This window comes from Gouania willdenowi, chromosome 15, assembly GCF_900634775.1.
Source record: "Gouania willdenowi chromosome 15, fGouWil2.1, whole genome shotgun sequence".
NCBI classification, from domain to species: domain Eukaryota; kingdom Metazoa; phylum Chordata; class Actinopteri; order Blenniiformes; family Gobiesocidae; genus Gouania; species Gouania willdenowi.
In genome coordinates, this window is record NC_041058.1 from 13323813 (window position 1) to 13345397 (window position 21585).

General features: G+C 39.9%; 1 protein-coding gene across 3 annotated transcripts in view; it reads right to left on the reverse strand.

Moving 5' to 3' along the window:
• The window catches only part of dlg5a (discs, large homolog 5a (Drosophila)), a 46782-nt gene that overhangs the window by 12360 nt on the left and 12837 nt on the right, over positions 1-21585 (reverse strand). For 2 of the 3 annotated variants that reach the window (XM_028468191.1, XM_028468189.1), the window contains exons 2-21: positions 18588-18656; positions 17852-18026; positions 15890-16033; positions 14962-15145; positions 13751-14010; positions 13345-13657; positions 11324-11554; positions 9367-9551; positions 9172-9297; positions 7259-7391; positions 6985-7112; positions 6698-6873; positions 6113-6216; positions 4811-4903; positions 3705-4733; positions 2846-2972; positions 2610-2754; positions 1394-1527; positions 1172-1261; positions 351-519 (exon numbers count right to left, since the gene is read on the reverse strand). In XM_028468191.1, coding sequence (XP_028323992.1) covers positions 351-519; positions 1172-1261; positions 1394-1527; positions 2610-2754; positions 2846-2972; positions 3705-4733; positions 4811-4903; positions 6113-6216; positions 6698-6873; positions 6985-7112; positions 7259-7391; positions 9172-9297; positions 9367-9551; positions 11324-11554; positions 13345-13657; positions 13751-14010; positions 14962-15145; positions 15890-16033; positions 17852-18026; positions 18588-18656 — 4015 coding nt within the window. The remainder of the gene's footprint in view (positions 1-350; positions 520-1171; positions 1262-1393; positions 1528-2609; positions 2755-2845; positions 2973-3704; positions 4734-4810; positions 4904-6112; positions 6217-6697; positions 6874-6984; positions 7113-7258; positions 7392-9171; positions 9298-9366; positions 9552-11323; positions 11555-13344; positions 13658-13750; positions 14011-14961; positions 15146-15889; positions 16034-17851; positions 18027-18587; positions 18657-21585) is intronic. The other variant, XM_028468190.1, reaches the window with a different exon arrangement.

Sequence of the window (21585 nt, forward strand, 5' to 3'; positions counted from 1 at the left end):
GCGGGACGCTTGAATCATTTTTCTGAGGACTTCTAATAGGATTTGACTTTGAATTTCAATGAGGGATTGCACAGCTCTGACCATGATAGACCTGTTGCCTGGCAACGCCTTTTGAAATGGGTAGAGGATTCCTCGGAGGGCAGCGACATGCCTGATCAACCCACCTCCTGAAGCCATCCTTAAAATACTCCATAGCACTCATTCATGACACAATTAGTAGAGCCTTAGATTTAGTTCCATGCATATATTTTCATTGAGTTAGTTGTTATTAAAAATAAACAAATATTCTATTAGCGTCACACCACCAGTGTTATCTTTAGGTAACAAAACAACCCGTGTTTACATCCTACCTGTCTTTTCGACGCTCTCCTATTGGCAAAGGACTGATGGAGATCCGAGGTAAAGCAGAAATGGAGCCTTGTGATTGGCTGCTGACAAAGGAGGACGTCTCCAGATTGAGGGGCGACTGTGGCGGTGTGATAAGACTGGGGCTGCTGCACTCTGAGTGTGACATTGAGCCTGAGTTTGTGAAGGAGAAGAAAAGATACAAAGCTGAAGATTAAACTTAGTGGTCATTAGAAGAAAAACAAAAAAACAGCCAAAACTTGAAACTTGTGTTAGGATACACCATAAAAAGTTGACCTAATATCAAGAGGTGACTATGAAGAAGATCAAGTTACATTTTCGTTAGAACAAAATTAATCTTGTTCAATTTTCTAATTTTTTTTTTGTTTAACTTTAAAATATCTACTTTATCAGTAGGCATGGTCTCATTAAAAATGTTTTAGTTAGCTATGTTTTTCAAACTAATTACTGTGATCTACAAAAAAAAAAAGTCAAAATTAAAGCACAAGGTTATTTTTTGCTGCCCAGTTGGCAGGTGTAAATCTTAGAGCATGCTTTTCATAATGATTGATTAGGAGATACCAGTTTATTGGTGTAATTATCTTTAATCAAACCACTTATCTTCTGATTGTAGGATTGTATTTAAAAACTAGTTAGGTTTAGATGTTAGCTGCACTTTCTTAAGCTTGCTTCAAAATGTCTATTGATGCAATCAGCACGCCTGTTGCAGAAACACTTACTGTAATGTTCCATTGTTGATGATTTCATTCTGCATAATGGGCAATTTAAAGCATTTTGATTGTCTTTATAAGCGTGTGCACAGTACCTCTGTCTGACCCCAGCATGGAGCGAGGGTAGCGGGGAGTGGAGGGGATTTTGATCCTTTCGGCGCGGTACTGAACGTTATTAGTGGAACCTGTTGACGGAAATGAGATGCAATAATAAATACTGTGTGACAGGACGATTGAAAAGAGAAGGATGAGGGAGGAGGTCTCTGTGACCTGAAGTGGGGAAGTGTGTGTGTGTGTGCTGTATGTGTTAGACTGACCGAGCAGAGAGCCTGAGGGCAGAGAGTTTGTACCGTGTGAGGCTCGGCTGCAACGTGACGACGAGGACTCGGAGAAATCACTCGTACGCTTCTGCTGACTCAGGTCCAGGCTCAGGCGACCCTGGTGCTGAGGGCTGAACAGACAAAGGAACATTTTTCTAATATCAAGTCATGCATTTTGTCCTTATTTACAAATAAACACCATACCAAACACTTTAACTTAACATGAAAGCAGGGTCATGTGCAAATGTCATTATGTGGGGACTCAAAACATTCCATTAATACAGACAAAGAAAAAAAGATTAAAAATAATTGAATAAATAAAAAAATAAAAAATAATTATAGCTTTGAGATACCTTATATATTAAAAATTTGCCTAGCATAAATGCAACAATACAAATCATTTCAGATTCATAAGATGTTTACTTGAGCGGGAAACTTAATTCATTGCAGGTATAATACATAAGGTGATGACTATTTACTATTGAAATCCCTGATTCTATTCAACAACCTGTACGAAGTCTTTCTAATGCTGCGAGTCGACCAAGAAAGGTTTGCCATTGAATAACAGAAGGGGCTCCAGTAAATGTCTCCCTATCATAATAGCAGTTTGTGCCCATTGTGAAAGAGAAGAGGGGAAAATATTCAGCATTGAGGATCCCCGAGAATGTAAAGCTTGACTTGTATGGGGATGTTAAAACCAACAACCTTCTCTACCACTGCATGGATGAATAAACAAAATTCTTGCACTTTGGGGCATTCACAGAGCATGTAAACAAGTGTGCCAATATTCTCCTGGCATTTCCAACAAGCGTGATTATCTGCCAGACACGTTTTGTGCAACCTATAAGGTGTCCAATATACTTTGTGTAAAATTTCAAACTGGACTAAACGTGTTCATAGCGTCCTTGGCATTTTCTTTTATGTTCTTGAGTATCTGATTTTTTTGTCCTTGTCAATTTATCTACACAGATATTTTTACATTTCACAGAAAATTCTAATCCTGGGGCCGAGCTAAATCCCAGCAGCTCAATGTTAAAGAACAGAAACAGGAAGGACTTTAATGGAATTATTTTTCTTTTCCCTGTGAGAAAACAGGCCAATTCAAGCTGGTAATTTATCCCACCAGGCCTCATTAAAAACGATTAAGTGCGAAGCCTGGTTCTAAAACCTCACTTTAAGAGAGAGAAAAGTGGCGAGTGTGGGGAGAGCTCACCTGGTGTGCGTGTGCTGGTGACACATCTGCGACGCCACAGTTGGACAGTTGCTGGTGTGGACGCGGTGACTGCGCACGGTGTACACGGGGTTCCTCATCACGGCCGTCACCGCAGGGCAGGGAGACAGACCTCGGTGGGCTGAATCTTTCAAAAAGTACAAACCAACCACTGAGTACGATACGGTGATGCTTAAAACATGCAGGCACATGTTTTAGGTACGACTTGGAAAACTTACTGGGAGGTAAGCTGACACTGCCATTGAAGACAGGAGGGACGAAGCCAACACTGTGTCTATGAGAACGGCTGGGAGAAGAGCGCAGCATGTCTCTGGGCTCTGGTGAATGGTCATCATTTGAGTAGCTCTGTGAAAAATAAAAGACAACCAACTGTTGAAACCATTTACAAATGCACTGTGATCATCAGGGTCAGAAAAAGTTCTTAAAAACTATTTTTTCCCCTCTGCTGTTTCTTCTTTTGATCAGGCTCTGCAAGAGGATGTAGCTGTGGCTGTGAAAGCCCCAGGCAGTGACTCAGCGGACTGGGTGGCCGTAAAATGTTGAGGCATCAATCATTGTGACAAACTGGCTCGGAACCAAGACCCAGCGGCTCCACTCAGGTGGGGATTTTAAATTCTGTTGCAAAATGGTTTCTTTGGCCCACAGGGACAGTTCCAGACGTCTTATTGAAAGGTTTTCCAGATCCATCATGTTCTCTTTATGTAAAAAAATAACTTTGAATTTAACACATTTGAGGTACAGAGAAGGGAAAATTAATTAACAACCCACAGACCTTTTATTAATCAAAGTTTTCAAACATGAAGGACCTACGGTAAGTAGATTTATATGTGCGTTAAGTTAACTCCCTGTACAACACTAATCTCAAAGACCGAAAGAAAATCAAATGAAACAAAAATAAATTACATTAGGAAATAGCTGAAAAGGTGTATAATGTGTGACACATTTTTAAAGTATTTAAAGATGTTTGAAAAGCACCAAAAAAAGCCTTGAGACGACAGTGTGAGACTTTATTTAATCTGTTCCCTCTAACCACAGAGATAACCAAACAATGGATTCTACAAGTTTCTGTGAACTCACCTGGAAGGTTGGAAGTGCAATAGTTTGTGGGGTCATTCTGCGGCGAAGAGCAGGGGCAGATTTGGGGCGTGGCCTTTTCACCTCCGGCTCCTCCCCTCTGGAGCGACCGATGTCTTCATCACAGGACTTTCTGGAGGTGAGCACCTTGCCTTCCAGGAAGTAGTGGTTTCCATTCCTGTCCCTCTCTCGCTCTGATAGGATGCAGACGGCACCCTCTACCTTCCCCTCAGAGGTGATGGTGCAGTCTGAAGCAGAGCTGCTTTGATGTTTGTGTTTGAATTTAAAGGAGTCACTGCGTGTGGGTGGCGTGGGAGGGGTCGGGGTGGGGGTGGATGAGGAGGAGAGGGATTCTGTCTTTGAAGGTTGTGGAGAGTGGGATGCTGTGGTGCTGGAAGCAATAGCTGCGATCTGATTGGCTGCCATGTACTCCAGCTTAGAGGATGGTGTTTCAGGACGTTTGAATGTGTCTGGGTCAAATATGGATTTTCTCTGTTTGGGCGACTTATAGATGGAAAGTTGAGTAGCTGCTGGGATGGGGCTGCTGCAGTCTGGTGCAACCGACATCCCTCCTACCACCATCTTTGGCCACGTGCCTCCGCTATGCTTCTTCTCCAGAGCAGTCTCCATTGTGATGCAGTCTGACGCAGAAACTGGGTCAAAGGGTAAGGACGAAGGCCCCTTTAGGTAAGGGCAGCACTCTTGGAAAGCACTGGGGCCGAAGCGGCCACTACCTAAGTCTGAGCTTGGCCTGAGGCTCATAGCGTGGAGGGAACCAGTAGAGAAGGGTTTGGTGAGGTCACCGTACAAGTCATCAGATTCTCCTCTGACCTTCCTCCTATCCCCAGAGATGCTGCTGGTGCTCAAGCTTCCATTATCGGAACAGAAGATGTCGGTCTGCGTGGAGCTGTTGTGTTTGAGGCTGCGGCTGTCGCGCGAATGCAGCTCCGACAGGTGAAGGCGTCCGTTGGACTCTGATGATTCGCGCAGGCTCTCATAGATGTTCTGTCCTGATGTGCTGTGTGGGAAAAACTGTGGGGGGTAGAAAAACCATAGTTTATTTCCCCCTTAACAATAAAACTACAAAGACTTTTCAATAGTGGTCTTACCTTCATGAGAGAGAGGCTGAGAGAATCCCTGCAGCTCCTGAGCAAGGCTTCATACTCTGTCAAAGACTTGTTATCCAGAGCTATTCCATTTATCTGCAGAGCATAGAGACAGCTCAGACATAAGGACAGGCCTTTTCAAAACTCCAGCATGTAACAATAGTCTGCTCATATATCTGGAACGGAACACAACCAGGTGAGATATCTTTGAATACTGAAGTGCTGAGGTGTCAAAAAGTACCCCACTTCACTGTTGTGATGGAAAGCAGAAGAAATCAAGGTTAGGACATTTAAGAACCCTCGCACTGCATCTTCCATCTCAAAAGGCTTTCTGTTCTGCCTCATAACTGCCAAAGATAGTAAAGTTGGTGACATATCAAAGCAGAGATTTAAATTTATTAAGCTAGGCAGAGGAAACTTTAATTTCCACATTAGGCATCTTTCAAAGACTGCCAACATTCAACTCACTGAGCCAACTGAGCACTTTAAACTCGTTATTGTAAAGGAAATGACCGTGACTAAGACAAAAAGTGTCAACATTGTTTGACTTTAATGTTCTTTTTAGTATCATATCTGGGACTTTATCCATTATCGGAACAAGGCTAGCATTTAGCTGCCAGGGCATATTTTGTTTTCTTGAATTAAACAGTGACAAACAATTTGTCGTCTGGATAAAAAGAAGAGGTGGTACACATTTGTGTGCAAACGTTTTACGCTAATGAATATGAATGTGTCAGAGTCCAACTTTACCTCTACATTTCAGTTAACATACAATGAATGAAATGTGTTACTGTTCCAAAATTTCCCACTGTGTATGTGTGTTTTCTGTGTATCAAGTATTGATTGGGAATGAAAATACTATGACATGTGCAAGAAAAACATGTTTCTTCCAAGCCATTGTGCTGTAACTGTACACATCAATGCTTAAATCTAAAAATGGTGAGTGGCAGGTAGGTTTTTAGAATTTACCAGCCACAGTTGCAGGTGGACAATAAATTTAATTTCCATTGCTGGTGTGTTCACGGAAAGCTCTACCAAGGCAACTGGAGCTGTGAGTTTGAGGATTAAATCAAAAAGGAGGAGACATTTCTTTGCCTCACATGCTCAGCTAAATCCTGCCGTATCTGGTTTTGGAGTGTGGATAGAAGAAAGGATCAGAGGTTTGGATTAGACAGTCACAGGAACCTGTGTTAACTGCAATGTGGCACATGTGGAGGGGAGTTTAAGAAACAGAAAAAAAACCAGAATGCTGTAAAAAAAAAAAAAAAAGAAAGAAAGAAAGAAAAAAAGGTGAGTATAACTCACAGCGATTTGTTGGTCTCCAACTGTTAGAGAACCCTCCATGGCTGCTGGGCTTCCCTGGATAACAGCAGTGACAAAGACCCCACTTTCCAGTCCAATGCCACAATCTGAAAGGAATGATTATGTAACTAAAGTTGAAATTGTTAAAAATGGACAATACTGATTTAAAAAAAAAAACAACCCTGAAGTAATGCATGCTCAAGTTCTGTATTCTAAATGTACTAAAGGTAGTTACAAATATGTTAGGTATTATGACTAAACCAATAGTAAACCAATTAGATGTTAATTTTTTACAATTTAAATGTTTTCAGGGCCATGACCACTTTTAAAATAATATTCACAGTATTTATGTTATACATATATATATTAGCCATGTGGGCTACAAATGGAAACATGTATGTACACATACTAGGAATGCTTTTATTTTATTGTAATAAATTGCTTTAAATAAATAAATAAACAATCTAAAAAAATAAAACAAATTTTATGAATTTTCTTCAGTGTTGAGAATTACAGCTCGATTTATTATAGAAATTTGTACAAAACAATTCAAAATGTGTCACAACTGAGCATGGTACTTTTGCCCACCTTTGTGACCCATTAAGTTTATATGAACAGGAGTGATCAGCCTTCCTCCCAGAGACTTTCTTCTTCGTACCACCATGTTGATTAACCCTCCCCCATTAAGGACCGCCTTCACAACCTGCTTTCTGTCCTTATTGGTTATGTCAATGTCATTGATCTTCAGCAACCAATCATTCACTCTGAAAAAAAGAGATACCCAGTGAGCAACATTTAACTTTCATTCCACCGATTCAAAAAAAATGAAAAAAAAAAATCACTGAATATGGAATAAAATCCAGATCAGCTCATACCTTAACCTTCCATCTGCAACACTTCCTTTGTCCACCCTTGTAACAAATATTCCACAATCTCCTGGTAAATAAGGATCATTTACCCCCTCAGCGATATCAAACCCAAGTGCCTTCAGATCCATGTCATCCTGTAAAGGCAACAATACAAACATTGGCCCACTTAAACTCAGAAATGTTTTACCACATTCTGGCACCTGAAAGCATCCCGGGCCTCCTGGGAGATTACAGCATCAACAAATTACTCTCAGTAACGAGAGCCAAGTGCTGCTCTTACCCGGTCTTTCTCAAACTCCACTACCTCCGTCTCCCACTCCAGGGAGTCCGTGTCGATGGCGGAGTCATGAGAGCTGTGGGCCATGAGCTGACAGAACCGGGCCTCCTTCTCCAACTGGCTCTCCATCTTCTCCCTTAACAACATCACACACAAACAACGAACAGGCAGAGGTCCATCACTGGAACCATGAGATAAAGAAATCCTACAAAGTCAGGAAACCAAAACTGAATTTTTCCCAGTTTATATCATTATATTTTTAAATGTACTGTAACTTTGTTCTTTTTTTTTTGTTCTTCTGAGCTTGCCTTCTTTATGTCCTGAGAAACCATAACTTTTACCTTCGGCTGATGACTCTCCTTTTTCCTGAATTTTATTGTTATAAGAAGTTTGTTTTTGGCATTTCCCTTAACTCATGGGTAAATCCTCATGAAGTTATTTTATTTGTGCTTCAAAATAATCCTTGGAGATAACAAAATAAAAAGTATATATTGTGATAGCGAATATTATTATTTTAAATAATGCCACACTATACTTTGTATTTAAAATTTCATTTAATTAATGAATATTGTGTTGTCGATATTAAATAGTGTATTATTAATATTATGTATTTTATTTTTATTTCCGACATGGTTGCATTCACAGAAGTTTTGTTATTCTTTTTTTTTTTTTTTTTTTTTTTTTTGCTTATCCAAGTCCCGTCCCCTGTTTTGTACACAGAAAATTTACATCAAAGCTTGTCTCTCTGGTCAAACAGTCTGCACACAATTTCATTTTTTTTTTTTTTGTCCTTTTTTTTTATGTAGGATTTATTCTCATCTGTAGTCAGTGTTGTCTTTTTTCATTCCTCCTCTCCATCTTTGTTCGTTTCGTCCTTGTTCCCTGCAGATTTCATTCCCCGACTTTGTTTACGTTCCTCCAGTTCAAAAGAAAACTAGAGCAGCGATTCTCAACTGGTGGGTCGAGGACCTGTACTGGGCGGGTCAAAAATAAATGCTCAATGTCTCTCATGTTGGAGTTGTCTTTTGTTTTGAAAGAAACCTTTGTTTCTATGCTGTGAAATACATGTTGCATTACAGATTATATATGTGTGTTTTCAACAGCTAATTTACATTTGGTTGGGTGAATTCTAAAAAAAAAGTGGGTCACAATTTAATGACCGTGAAAAAATGTGAGTCCCAGGGTGAGACCAGTTGAGAACCCCTGATCTAGAGAGCCGTGTCTTGTTTTTTGTGATGGGGTAAGTGCATATAAGCTTTTGCTTCAACCTCCTGCACCTTTTCGGCTTTTTCGATAATTGAGTGTGTGTTCGGTTTTTATTTTTCTGAGAATTGCTGAAATAAATTCAAATTCAGATAAGGACATAAAAATAAACCACAATCAGTAAAATATACATTAAATAAAGAAAGAAATAGCTTTACTTCCTATTGAGGGTTGTAAAGATAATTGTAATACAAACATTGGCCAGCAGAGTGAGCTTTTGCACTAAAGCTACATTTGCAAGGAGTTTTCCCAAACAGTAAAAACTGGATGTGTTCAAATCACTCACGCTTCCCAGGATTACACTTTAATCTGGGCGTGTAAAACTGCTGCCAGAGAAACCACTGAGCTACATGAAGCCTCCAAAGACACAGAAACGCTCAGCTTAAACTCGGCCACACACAGAATGAGTGCAACAGCTTGAGCAAGAGAGACAACACAAAACACTAAGTTGCCAGAGTGGGGACAATGTTGTTCAGCGCTTGCTCGACACTGAGCAGTCCATGGATTATTTACATGAGCCCTTCTCTGGCTTTCTGCCTTTTTAAAAATGCAGCAGAAAAAAAGCTTTTTCATTATTGACTCCAAACAACTAATTATTCTCTGACTGAATGGGTTCGTTTGTCATGTCTGGAACCAACATAACAAATACTCACTTTAACTCTTTAAGCTCTCTTAACGTATCATTTTTTTGCTTCCTCATGTCATCCAGATTTCGCAAAGCATCTGCCAGATCGCTGACAGCTCGGTCCCTTTCCCGCCGCAGGTTATCACACAGAGTCCTGGTGAAGAAAAGGAGAGAGATGATGCGGGTCCAGATCAACCCTTATCACACCCACACTCTGTCTGACCTTATACTCTCCCGTTCTGCCACTATCTTGTCCCTCTCCTGGAAAGCCCAGTCTCTGCGACATTTGGCCACCTCGGCCTCCTGCGACGCCTCCTTCAGCTCCTGAGACATGGCTTCGTACTGCTTCCTCAGCATCTCAATCTCCTTGTTTGCTCGCTCCATGTCCAATGTGGCAGAGTCTTGTTTCTGGAAACATTGAGTTGAGATTAAAAAAACATTCATAAGGCATTAAACATCCACCCACATTTTCATCTGGGATGATTTCCAATTGTTTGAATAGTGAATGTAAACGTGCACAGTCACAAATGCGGTAAAAGAATAGAATGATTCACTCTGTACTGAATGTGGATGGTTTATTTACATTGTAGGAAAACTATTGCAATGCCAACACACTCTTAAGTGAATGGCTTTCTGCTCATTTCTGTGGCAGCATCTTCGCCTTAAAGCATCACCACAATGAGCTCCCTCAGAATGCTGACTCGTCCTCACCCAGAGGGAAGAACATCTTCTTTGATGCATGTTCCAACTGTAGGCGGGTTTGCTAAAGGCCTGCATTGTTGTCAACACTCTCGGCTCTATAATGTTGTTTTGGTAAGACATGAAAGATTTCCATTTCTGCAGAATGGTTTTATTCCATCAGTGAGGGGGTTTAAACAAACAATTCAAACTGACGAGGTGACTGAGTATCTATACTTATTAGCCCTGTGATACACAGACACCCGTCTCGTGCAGGGATTCTCAACCCTGGGGTCAGGAAGGACCTAATTTGGGGTCACCAGAAGCCTACAAGAAACTAAGAATAATTTTAGAACAATTTGAGCCCATCTTTGCCATTTCTCTGCAACTACACCAAACTTGCCATATTTTAACATATTTTCATCACTTTTTCTTGCCATATTTTTGCTTCTTTTAATACGTGTTTGCTACATTACTCATATTTCTGCCATTTCTCCATCAAATTTCAATGCCTTTCCCGCACATTTCTTCCATTTTAAATATATTTTCAGCACTAATAAACTCTTTCCACCACTTTTCCCACCAATTGTTGTATAATTGACCCATTATTGTCACTTTGAATCACTTTTCACCATATTTTATGCTTACTTTTGCCAATTTAACCACATTCACTATTTGTCACGGCCATTATTTGTCAGTTTAAATTAAATGTTCAATGTTCCTACTTTTTAAATTACATTACCCCAACCCTCCGTCCCCCCATTTCTGCCACTTTTAAGTCAATATTGACACTTAACACTCTTTCTGTCCATTTTTAGCCACTCTAATTTGCGACTTTTAACCAATTTCTGTGGTTTTTAAAATCTCATATCACAACGTTTTCCTCCATTTTTGTTCACTTTCAATGTTCATGTCTGCGTTTACCCACTTTCAGGTACAGTGGGGGTCCCCAGTCTCTGGCACCTTTATTTTGGGGGTTGTGGGCTGAAAAGGTTGAAAACTGGTTTAGAGTTTAATCTGCTTTGTACACCCAGTCACCTGTGAAAGACCTCAGCCTCACGCTTGTGTTGTGTGGAAGGGCTACAAGCTAGATATACGCGTGTATAAAAAAGTATTTGTTGTGTGATGCTACCCACAGGATAAGTGGGCCAACAACAAAACAAAGCGAGTATTTTTAGCTCATGCAGCAGACAATGTAGATTACAGTGAGAGCTCGTCATCATCACAATGCCCTGTGTCCTGGTCTGCCAGCAAAAAAATAAGACTAAATATTTGAATCCTTGAGTCACAAGCAGTCTTTATTTGGTGGACATCAATAATGTGAAACTAGAAGAAGTCACGTTTCATTCCTCAGACTGAAGTAGTTCTGCTTCACTAATGAGTTCTCCTAATGAGAATGAATGCTCTCTTCACGAAGTACATAGTCACCATTTGCCAACAGTATTAAAAGATGACTGCACTGATTAAACCAACTCCTTGATGTGTGAGCCGTGTGTACTCACTTGTCTGGCCTGATAGTACTCCCGCAGCAGCTGATCCCTTTGAATGATGGCCTCAGTCCTTTCCTTGCGGGCCACATCCCGTTCTTCCCGGACCGCTTCGATGTCCTTGCAGGCCTGGCTCAGCTCCTTCTGGGCCTCGGCTTTGTCCTTCACCTCGTGGCAGTACTTCTCCAGCAGCTCGTTCCTCTCACAGATGGCCCTGTCACGGTCCACGAGCGACGAGTTCAACTCCTGTTCCGGAACAAACATTGTGTGAATGGCAACGAGAGCGTCCGAACGGTGCGAGGCGTTACCCTGCTGTGGAATTTGTTTTCATAAAATCGAAAGCAGTGTGATCTTCTACAAGCTGCAGACGAAGCAGTGTTTTTTCAAAGAAATAACAGAGCTGAGGTGCGATTGTGCTGTGCATTGGATGAAGACGCCCTTTGATCTGCTGACAGAGAGGACAACTCAACAAGTCCTCAACTGATTAATCAACAACAACAACTAGGGGTTGATAATATATTCTCAGAAACTTTCCATGTTTTAGCAGATGTACAGGAAATGTTTTTTAATATTAACGTAATCTCATTTTAAATCATTAGTTCAAGTTGACTTGATTTTTTATAAAAGAATTCACCAACTACAATCAAAGGAAAATTCTGAACTTTCGACATAAAGGAGTGAAATTACCCTGGGAACGCACTTGAACATCAAAGACCTTTCCCATAAATAATGCAGCATTGGCAGCAGATTTATTTCCAAAAAAAACTGACAACTGAAATGTGTGTGTGCAATAAATATTATCAGAGTAATTGTGCTGCCCTAAAAGACAACTTATTGGGTTGTGATTGTCCTCGTCTTTATGTCATTGACGTAATAAGGCACCGAAAAACTGAAAATAAATAAATAAATTTCATGCATATTAACACAGTTCAAATAAGCCACTTCAATAAAGCCATTTATAAAATAGATGAAGATGACAGTCTTAATAAAGTAATGCTGTTTGACCACAAACATTTTCATTTTTAAAGAGTTAAATTTTGTATCAGATATGAATCTGCACTTAACATGTTTTAGGTCATAAGACACAGAAAGGAGGGTGCGGTTGGTAATGAAAGTAGTTTACTAAAGAAATTACACAGTCAAAAGAGTATATATTTAATTTCTGTTGGACTTTAAAAAATTACTCATTCATGAGTAATTTGAACACAATTTGGGTGGATCGAGTTTGTACTGAATTCTAGAAGTTGCTCAGTAACTGGGCTAATGAAATAAGGTTTAAAAAAAAAAAAAAAACAATAAATTATTAATTGTGGTTCAATGTTTCATTTATTTTTTGCGATGCTAACTGTTTACCATCTCAAGCTCCATATTTAAATACAGAACACATGTATAAATAAAGTCTAAATAACTTTATTCCTTGGGGCACTTATGTAGAAATATTGGGCACAAGTGGTGGTTTGGTGTCAAAGCAGAACTAACAAAGGATGGTTAATGAATAAAAGCTGTATTTTCTTCTAAAATAATTGATATGCATGTTTTTCACACAAGTATTAGCAATTTTATACCATTTTAGTTAACAATACTTAAAGTTGCTATTGAATTTTAAATGTATTGTCTATATTAAACTACACTAAACTTAAAACCAGGAAGTAGTGAACCCAGGAATAAGTTAAAATAGCAAATACGAAGGTAGTTGATTGAAATATTTCTGATATTTTTAGAACTCGTCAATACTGACCAACTATGCTGATGTGTTATTATGTAGGGCTCCGTGAATGTAAGTCAGCAATTCTTACTGAACATGAATTTGTGAAACCTTTTTTTTCTGAGCAGAGATTGCATTCTGGAAGTGGTTGAAAGAGGTTTCCCCCCACAGTCCGTTTTTAAAGTGTGTCTAAAAAAGATAAATGGGTGGGTGACTGTTTGAGTGTTAATACTAAACATTGACATTTTAGTATTAGAGCACAGCTTCTCTTCTTTGCCTGTCTAAAATGCCATGGATGTTAGAAAATGTGTCATCCAAAGCAGTTTCCCACCTGTCTCAGAGCCTCCAGCTCCTCACTGGCCACCACCCGCTCTGATGAAGTGTTTTTTAGCCGCGCCTCCGCTGCCTCCAGTTCAGTCTGTAACTTGTCCAGCTCCTTAATCACCTGGTCCCTCTCACTCATGATGAGACGATACTCGTTGAACACTGAATCCCTCTCCTCCTTGTACTTCTCACAGTCCTTGGCCGATTTCAGCTGGAGGTTCTTGTAACGCGTCACCTCTGACTGCAGCCGCTCCATCTCCCTCTGCAGCTCCTTGTTCTGAGACGAGGACTTGTTCAGCTCCTGCTGCATGGAATCAAACCTGGAGGAGGAGAGAGAAGGCCATGAGTGCATGGGTGCTTCTGCAGAATGTTGTAGGATTTACATAATCCACAATGGGTTTCAATGCTTTCACCTCATCATGGAGGTGGAGTACTGCTGCTGGTAGTGCATGGCTGAATCTCGCTGTTTAAGCAGAGCGTCCATCTGCTTTTGCAACCTCCGGTTTTCCTCCTCGGCCTGTTCCAGGCGGCTTTGGTCCGTGTTGTGGTTCGCCACCTTCTCACTGTAGCGCTTGCTCAGGGCGTCGTACTCCTTCTTTACACCCTCCAGTTTGTCCATGGCCGTGTCGTACAACTTGTTTAACACCTCGGACGAGCCCTTCTCTCTCATTACCTGGTTATGGGACACAAAATCAAATCTTACATAATTACGGTCTACAACAATGTTTCAAATAATTCAGCTTAGTAAAACCTGTTATCTGCTGTATGCATCTTGAGCAGCAGATGGCATTGATGTACCGACAAGATTACGTTACAACTATTCAAGGACATTGTCTGCCTCCTTATCTGTGAAACTACATTTATAATACTATTATGCATTTATGTAAAAGCAAAACACTGACCTACAAAATTACTTAAATTATGTACAGCATGTCCTTCAGAAAGCATTATTCATCTGTGAAAGCTTGCATTTCTGCGTTTCTTAAATATGTGGCCTTCCTGACTCCCGGGAGTGCCAGGGGCTGTATTAACTTGACGACAGAGCGAGCATTGCACAAACTCAGCTCTTGAGGCTACGTGGTTTAGGTCAGTGTGCCCTTTGCCCAAGCAGAGTCCTTCTCAGAAACGCTATGTGTGCATTTCCCCTCTGCATGGCTGATCTGCCCTTAAAACCTCTGCAGTGTCCACAAGGGTGCCATCCGATATCGCTTCACAACAGCAAAATAGGGTGCCCAGGACGCAACATTAACACAGTGAGCAAATGCATTGCTGCAGCCCTGCAGAGTTCAGACATCTCCCTCCTTCCATACAACTGAATCTGATGAATGAGTCATCATGCATCTCTGCAGAAATCCTGATGAAAGGCCACACATTACAACTCGGCACGTTTCAGCAGGACAACAAACACATGCATGCCCTACATTTACAAGTTTGCTTGCTGCTTTAAAGATAATGTTGTTTGACAACTGAAAACATAAATCCAAACATGACTTTAAAAAGTTCCTTGATTTTATTTTTACTCTACCTGCCAAATCTGTGCAATGTCAAAAAGTCTGACGCAACATCTGGACAGCAGCAGTACATCACCTGCCCACAGCACTATGACAGACTGCGTGGGCTTTACCTGCTGTTGCTGCAGCCGAAGGTCTGCCAACTCTTTCTGGTCTTGGCTGTGCAGTCGTTGGAGCTCCTCGCAGTTCTGCTTTACGTGATTGTGCTCTCGCACGAGTTGGGCGTTGTCCCTCCTGAGTGTCTCGATCTCTTCCTTCAGTGGAGTCTGGTCACCCAGAACACGGCTGTGCAGCATACTGGGACACAGGGCACATTATGTTATTTACATTGCTTATAACAATGACAAAAAATATCTTTAGAAAGCATGAAAGAAAAAATAGCCTTCTATAACTTTGGCTTTAATGGATTTGTTAAGTAGTAGGAGTAGTTAAAAATCCATCTTTACTTCTAGTAAAACATAGCAAACACATTTCAGCCAAGACAAACAGTAATTAATCAAACTTCAAGCTGTAAATAAATAAAAACGGATCTACTTTTATTGTTTTTTTATTCATCTACATTTACTCATAACTAAACAATCTAAGTAGCTTTCAAGTGAAAATTCAAGGAAAAACTCCCAAGTAATGATTGAATTTAGAGATAAGACTAATTGGTTAAACTCGTGAACGGGAAAAACCTTTTTAATCCTCCAAAAGATTCCCCAATTCCCAACAATCACTAAATTTAAAAGCCATGATAGGTAGTAGTGTAAGTAGTAGTGTAGTGCAAATAACTTGAAATGAAAACCAACTTAAGCTCTTCGGGATGTTTATTCAGTCAGGGTAATTACAGCACTATGCAAGTAGATGACAACTGCAGTAAAACAATACTCTAAATACATATTTACTTGCAGGTGTCAAGTGAATGAACCTCATCTTACATTAAGTAAGCAATAAAGTAGAACAGAAATAGGTGCCTTTATTTTATCATTAATGCAGAAATATTAGAGTAAGAAGAAAGGGGAACATATTCAATACGAGTCAGCCAAAAATAATACTCACTGGTAAAAGTCAGCCTCCTTTACAGCCTCCTCACACCTCTTGAGTGTTTTTGTATGCTGGTTCTGGAGAGATTGCAGATCTGCCATAGCTCTCATGCACTGACTTTTCAGACGCTCATAGTCATGACTGGCTTTGGAATTTGGCCTTAAGGAGAAAGGCAGTGAAGGATCAGGGTGCTGTTCAAAAGCCTTGTGTGATAGTGTGCCCAAGCATAGTTCAGATAGGCGAGCACACAAGAGCTGACCTTCCCCTTGTAGAAGACTTAATAACATAGGAATGAAAGGTTTAACCAAATACAAGAACCATCATGAACTTGATACATTGATGCTGGAGAAAAAGTGTCTACATCATTTATTGGAAAATAATTATCCTCTACTCGTACACTTACACACACACTAAATTTAATTAGCTACTAACGTGTTGGTGCAGTTTTCTGCAAGTAACAGTGTTATTAAAACATTTGAGCCACATTAAGAGCAAATTATGACTACCATAAAACAAATAGTGATGGACCACCGCAAAACTAGGAACAAGTTGTCTCTGGGGCATTTTGAGTCATTTACAGATTCTGAAAGTGTTGTTTTCAAGCTTTCCACCTGCAAATCAAAAAATATTTGAAAAAGATATTGTCATTTGACTGTTGACTATCTTAAAGTAGATCATTGAGAAGTCAGATCATTAAGTTTCTTAAGGTGTGGGACCTATTTCAGGAGCTATGTAGGTAGCAGTAACAAAAGCAGTGCGTTACTTTTCAATAACTCAACCCCTAGAAATGGTTGTCATTAAGTTTGTCTGGAAACCCTTCGTATTGCCTTTATCAGATAAGTTGACAAGAGCCGTTACAAAACAGTGAAACCAGCTTGTCATGTTTATGAGTCAATACGCTGCTGAAAAAGTGAAGCTAGACTCTGTCTGTCAAAAGCTAGTGACTTCCTGTGAGTATTTAAAACAGCTGACAGTGTTTATGAATTACGGTGCCACTTTGCTACAAACAAACCCAGGCAGAGTTACAGTATGAATGCCTGCAGAGTGGGAAGCATCCATCTTGGTGAACAGGTACTGCCAAAGCGATGCTCTTGGTTCAGTTCTTGTGCCATGCATTCGGCCTGGCCCAAAAACAAACAGTGTCATAAAGTAGCATTAGCCACAACTGCTAATCAGAATAGCTGCCAAAGTAGCCATGTGTGCCACTTCAACATGAAGCTGATTGGCTGAAACCAGTAACAAAAATTTCTGAAAACGCACAAGTGGCCCGTCAACGAAACTATTATTTAAGGCAGTGTTTATCAAATGGGGGTAAGTGTACCCCTAGGGTTACGCGAAGGCACTATGGGGGGACTTGAGAGAGAGAAACTGAAAATTAACAAACAAAACCATAAAAAAATATGGTGTTTTATAATGTCTATTTCAGTTTAAAATTATAATCATAATGATGGAAATGATTAAAACATGAACTTAAAGTATAAGACCACACCAGGTGGGAGATTAGTTGAAATTATAAAAACTAAATACAGTTTATATCTACTTATTTACAATAGGATTCTTTAAAATGTGTGTATCATTCATTTATTCCATCATGATGCTCTACATTGTTTTTTTTTTCCACAGTTTCCTGAGCAAAATGTTGTAGTCCGACAAAGGAGTACTTGGATTCAGAAATGAGAGAAAGGTGGTACTTGAGCCAAAAAAGTTTGAAAACCACTGATTTAAAGCATGGAGTGTTTTTTCCCCCAACTTCAACTTAACTTAAACAAAAATCACCATTTTCTCAGAGATTAAGATTTTTTTGTGTTACAACGGTTAATGTCAGGCCATCTTTTTCCTGGCTTTGCCATGGCGTGTCACAAATATCTCTACATCTATAAAGCACAGTTAAAGATTTCTATAAGCCAACTGAATGCATCAGCACATAGACAAAGACTGTTAAAACTACACACTGGGCAGAGAGGCCAAGATTCACACCTGCAGTCATCGAACGTGGTCCCGGGCGATGCCAATGCCAGGCGCTTGCGAAGGTCATCCCGCTCTCTGGTCACCTGGCGGAGCTGTAACAAGATGGTGTCCAAGTTGTCGCCGGGCTGCCGGTTGTCATTGATGGCTGGGGGTGGGGAGGAGGCTTCGCCGTTAACAGGCGAACCTGCAACAGCGAGTTACTGCACGCTTAACCTTTTCACCACACAGTGCATGAACAATAACCTTACAAACATGTTGGATCTCAAACACCCTTTGAAACAGAGTAGAAGGACTGAAATGTTTCAGGTTGATTGTGTTCATTTGAGTTTAACACAATCTATCTATTTGAACACTTCACCGCAGTTTTGTTCAACAAATAGTTTGTAATCTAGAAGAAGCTATAATTTTAACAAAAGACATATCACTTGCATGATCGTGTCTTTGTAGGTGCCTTTTAAATAGCATGACAACAGGAAATCTGAGGATTACGGCCATTTTTGACTCAACAATTGGACTTTTCAAAGCTTTATGTAACACAGCTGAGTCATTTGGAGTTTTGTCAAAACCAGGAAAAGGCAAACGTCCTAAAGGAAATGAAAACACACAGGAGATGTTAACATCAACGGTTTCCTGCGAGTTGCAGTAAAGCACTGCTAATTTGTTGCTGTAGGTTTCAAGGTGGTACAGAACAGGTCTGACCTGGAGCCAAACAACTTAACTGACATCTTACATTGGCTGTACATACCAACACTGCTGAGTGAACTGCTGCTTTCTGAGTCAGAGGGCATGGTGGAGAGGACACTGTATGTGGAGCCTGAAAGGAGATGAGAAATACATTTACACTTCATAAATAATGCTTTCATTTCAACTAAAATGTATCAATTAATTACAAAATACATTGTAAGATTTCAAATCGTTAAAATTTGCTGAAGATTTTTCATCAGTCAAAAGCATGAAAGATTTACAGTGGTGAATGTTGCCTTGTAATCGAGGAATGAACCTTAAGAGTGGATCATATCTGCTCAATCACACACACATACCAACACAGAGAATTTAGAGCAGACAAGACAAAACAACACACACGTGCATTTTTGAAGAAAACATAAATCCAATTCCACTAAAAAGAAAAACAGATATCTTGATCTTAAACATTTGGCCAACGGCTGCCCATAATTAATCCAACTACATCACCAAGGATCAGTACTTTGCTTAATATGTTTTACTAAAGAGTCTAATGACTGGAGACTTTACTATACATACCAAATATACCAAGTATTGGGTCCTTGGTGGAACAATAATTAGCTTTACTAATACTACCTACTGAACAGTGACTGAATACCAAAGGTTCAAGTCTTGCTAGCGTGCATCCACAACCAGTCAAAAGCGTGCTTAGGATCTCTAAATTGACTTAGAGTACAAGGACCCTTTACTCATACAACAAGTAATGAGCAAGGTTGCCTCATTGTCATGGTACAATTAATTAAATCACAAAAATTCCAGTTTTAAGTTAAGAATTTGTCCCGAGCATCTGCATTTATATATGCAACATGATAAAATCCAAACAATCTACTACATACCAGTATGTTATGGTTTGTTTGTATGTTTTGTTATATTCACATTGAGTTGAAACGGTCTTTTTCAAAGCTTTTTTATAACTGAGATTAAACACCTTGAATGTTCCAATCTTATTTTTATTGTAAAACCTTGAACAACACCTGTGAAACCATACAAATGTGTATTTAAATATAAAAATATCAATCTAAAAATAACTTTCAATAGCTTACAGGATAAAAACTCCTAAAAGTCAAACATTCAACAGAAATTATAGAGTGCAGCAAGTGTAACATTTTTATAAGTCAACGGGTAATGACAGAAAGAACATGGCACATGTTAGTTGTGCTCTCATTACAGTCCCTTGTATATTTTCACTGATAAGTGGGAGTGTCCCGATCCGATATTGATATTGGATATCAGCCAGAAAACGAATATCAGATTTTATCGGACTGCATCTAAAATCTCCGATATATATTATATTTTTTCAATTATAGAATACTGTAGATATTATGTTGAAGGTTTTTCTCATACCTACGGTTGCTGACTATTGTTCTTGGTTTGAGTAACATCACTTGATCAAGCCTTTTCTAACATTCCACAATACAAAATTAGTAATAAAAGTATGTATGATTCGTGCTGGTATCGTATCGATATCGGCCAATACGCAAGGCTGCAATATCGGTATTGTATCGGAAGTGAAAAAGTTGTATCGGGACACCCCTACAGATAAGCGCTCTCAGACATCTGGCTCTTTGGTCCGCTAGCTATAGCACTAGCTTGACTGCTAGCTTCAAATGCTGCAGTGTGGTGGTTTCTTAAATGGTGAATGAGGTAGCGTTTAGTTTGCAACTGCACCAAGACTTGTTTCTGCATTACAGAAATTACACATTGCAATCCTTTGCTCTCTTTTCTGTGTAATACTGCTGAACTGCCGACATGCTAAGCTAAACGTGCCCTGGTTGTTGTTATTTTGTGTAGCAGACATGCGCACACATGCACATGCACACATGACCTGGTGGGCGGGCCTGTCAGTCTTCTCACAGCAGAAGGGGACAGTGGCTGACTGCATTACCGATTTTAAGGCCTTTGCGGAGATAGAAAAGATCGGTTTCATATGCATAATTCCCAAAATTAGGAAAATTTTCACCAATCAATTGGCCGACAGATCGATCAGTGCATCCTTAGCGATAATACCTTGTGTACATGGCATCCACGTCCAACAACTTTATGTAGCGCTTCCACACTTGGATGAAATAATTGCCAGTACACTGAAAAGAAATAAATCTCACACAGTCGGCTCCATGTTTCCCTACCCAGCTTGTATAATAAATTTGTAGCTAGGTTTACACTTTGAATAATAACTTCAACACTCCTTCTTAGCGGCTCTTTATTACCACTCCAGACTGCAGTCGTCATTAAGCTTCCCTTCCCCTCTTGGTGCACTCGGCCTCACTTTGATGTATAGTCCCTGTATGTTTCTGCTACACAGGCTCAATGTCACGGCTGAAATGGGATTTTCTCTGTTTATGTCAACCACAGAGAGGGAGAGACAGTGGGAGAAGGGTAGAATAAGAGAAAAGACTCCCTATCTGAATAGCTGTACACACCGCTAAGCTGTGGGGATATTTCACACAGAAATGCAATCCATAGGAGAGACTATGTAGATCCTTGTTATACTGCCGACTCAGCCACAAACACAGCCATCAAAACAAGCAGATTTGAAGGTGTATTTTTACTTGCACTGCAGCAAACAGCATTGGTAGTGTATTCATGTGTTTAAAAATACAGAAACAATTCACTAGATTTTAGAACCACACTCAAAAAGGGACTTCTTTTTCACTCAAGTATTAATAAGGGAACAACAAGCTGCAAATGGTCACCCAGCAGGTATAGAAAGCAGAGAGCGCTCTGCACAGATCATTATAGACTGTGTTGTATGCATTAGTCTTCAGAGAAATATTTCCATTTTGGTCTAAAATACAATACAAGGACCAAAATCAAATGTGAACAAAACCAACAAATCTGATTTGTCACAGTTAGCTATAGAGGAAAACCAAATATTGTAGTTCTCCATCTATGTCTTTGCCTCCCCATGGGTTGTAGGTATTGCTCTGGCTGCTATCCACAGTGTGTGACATGGCCAAGTCTAATTAACTATGAGCTGTGTGTGACCGAGCTACACCATCTTG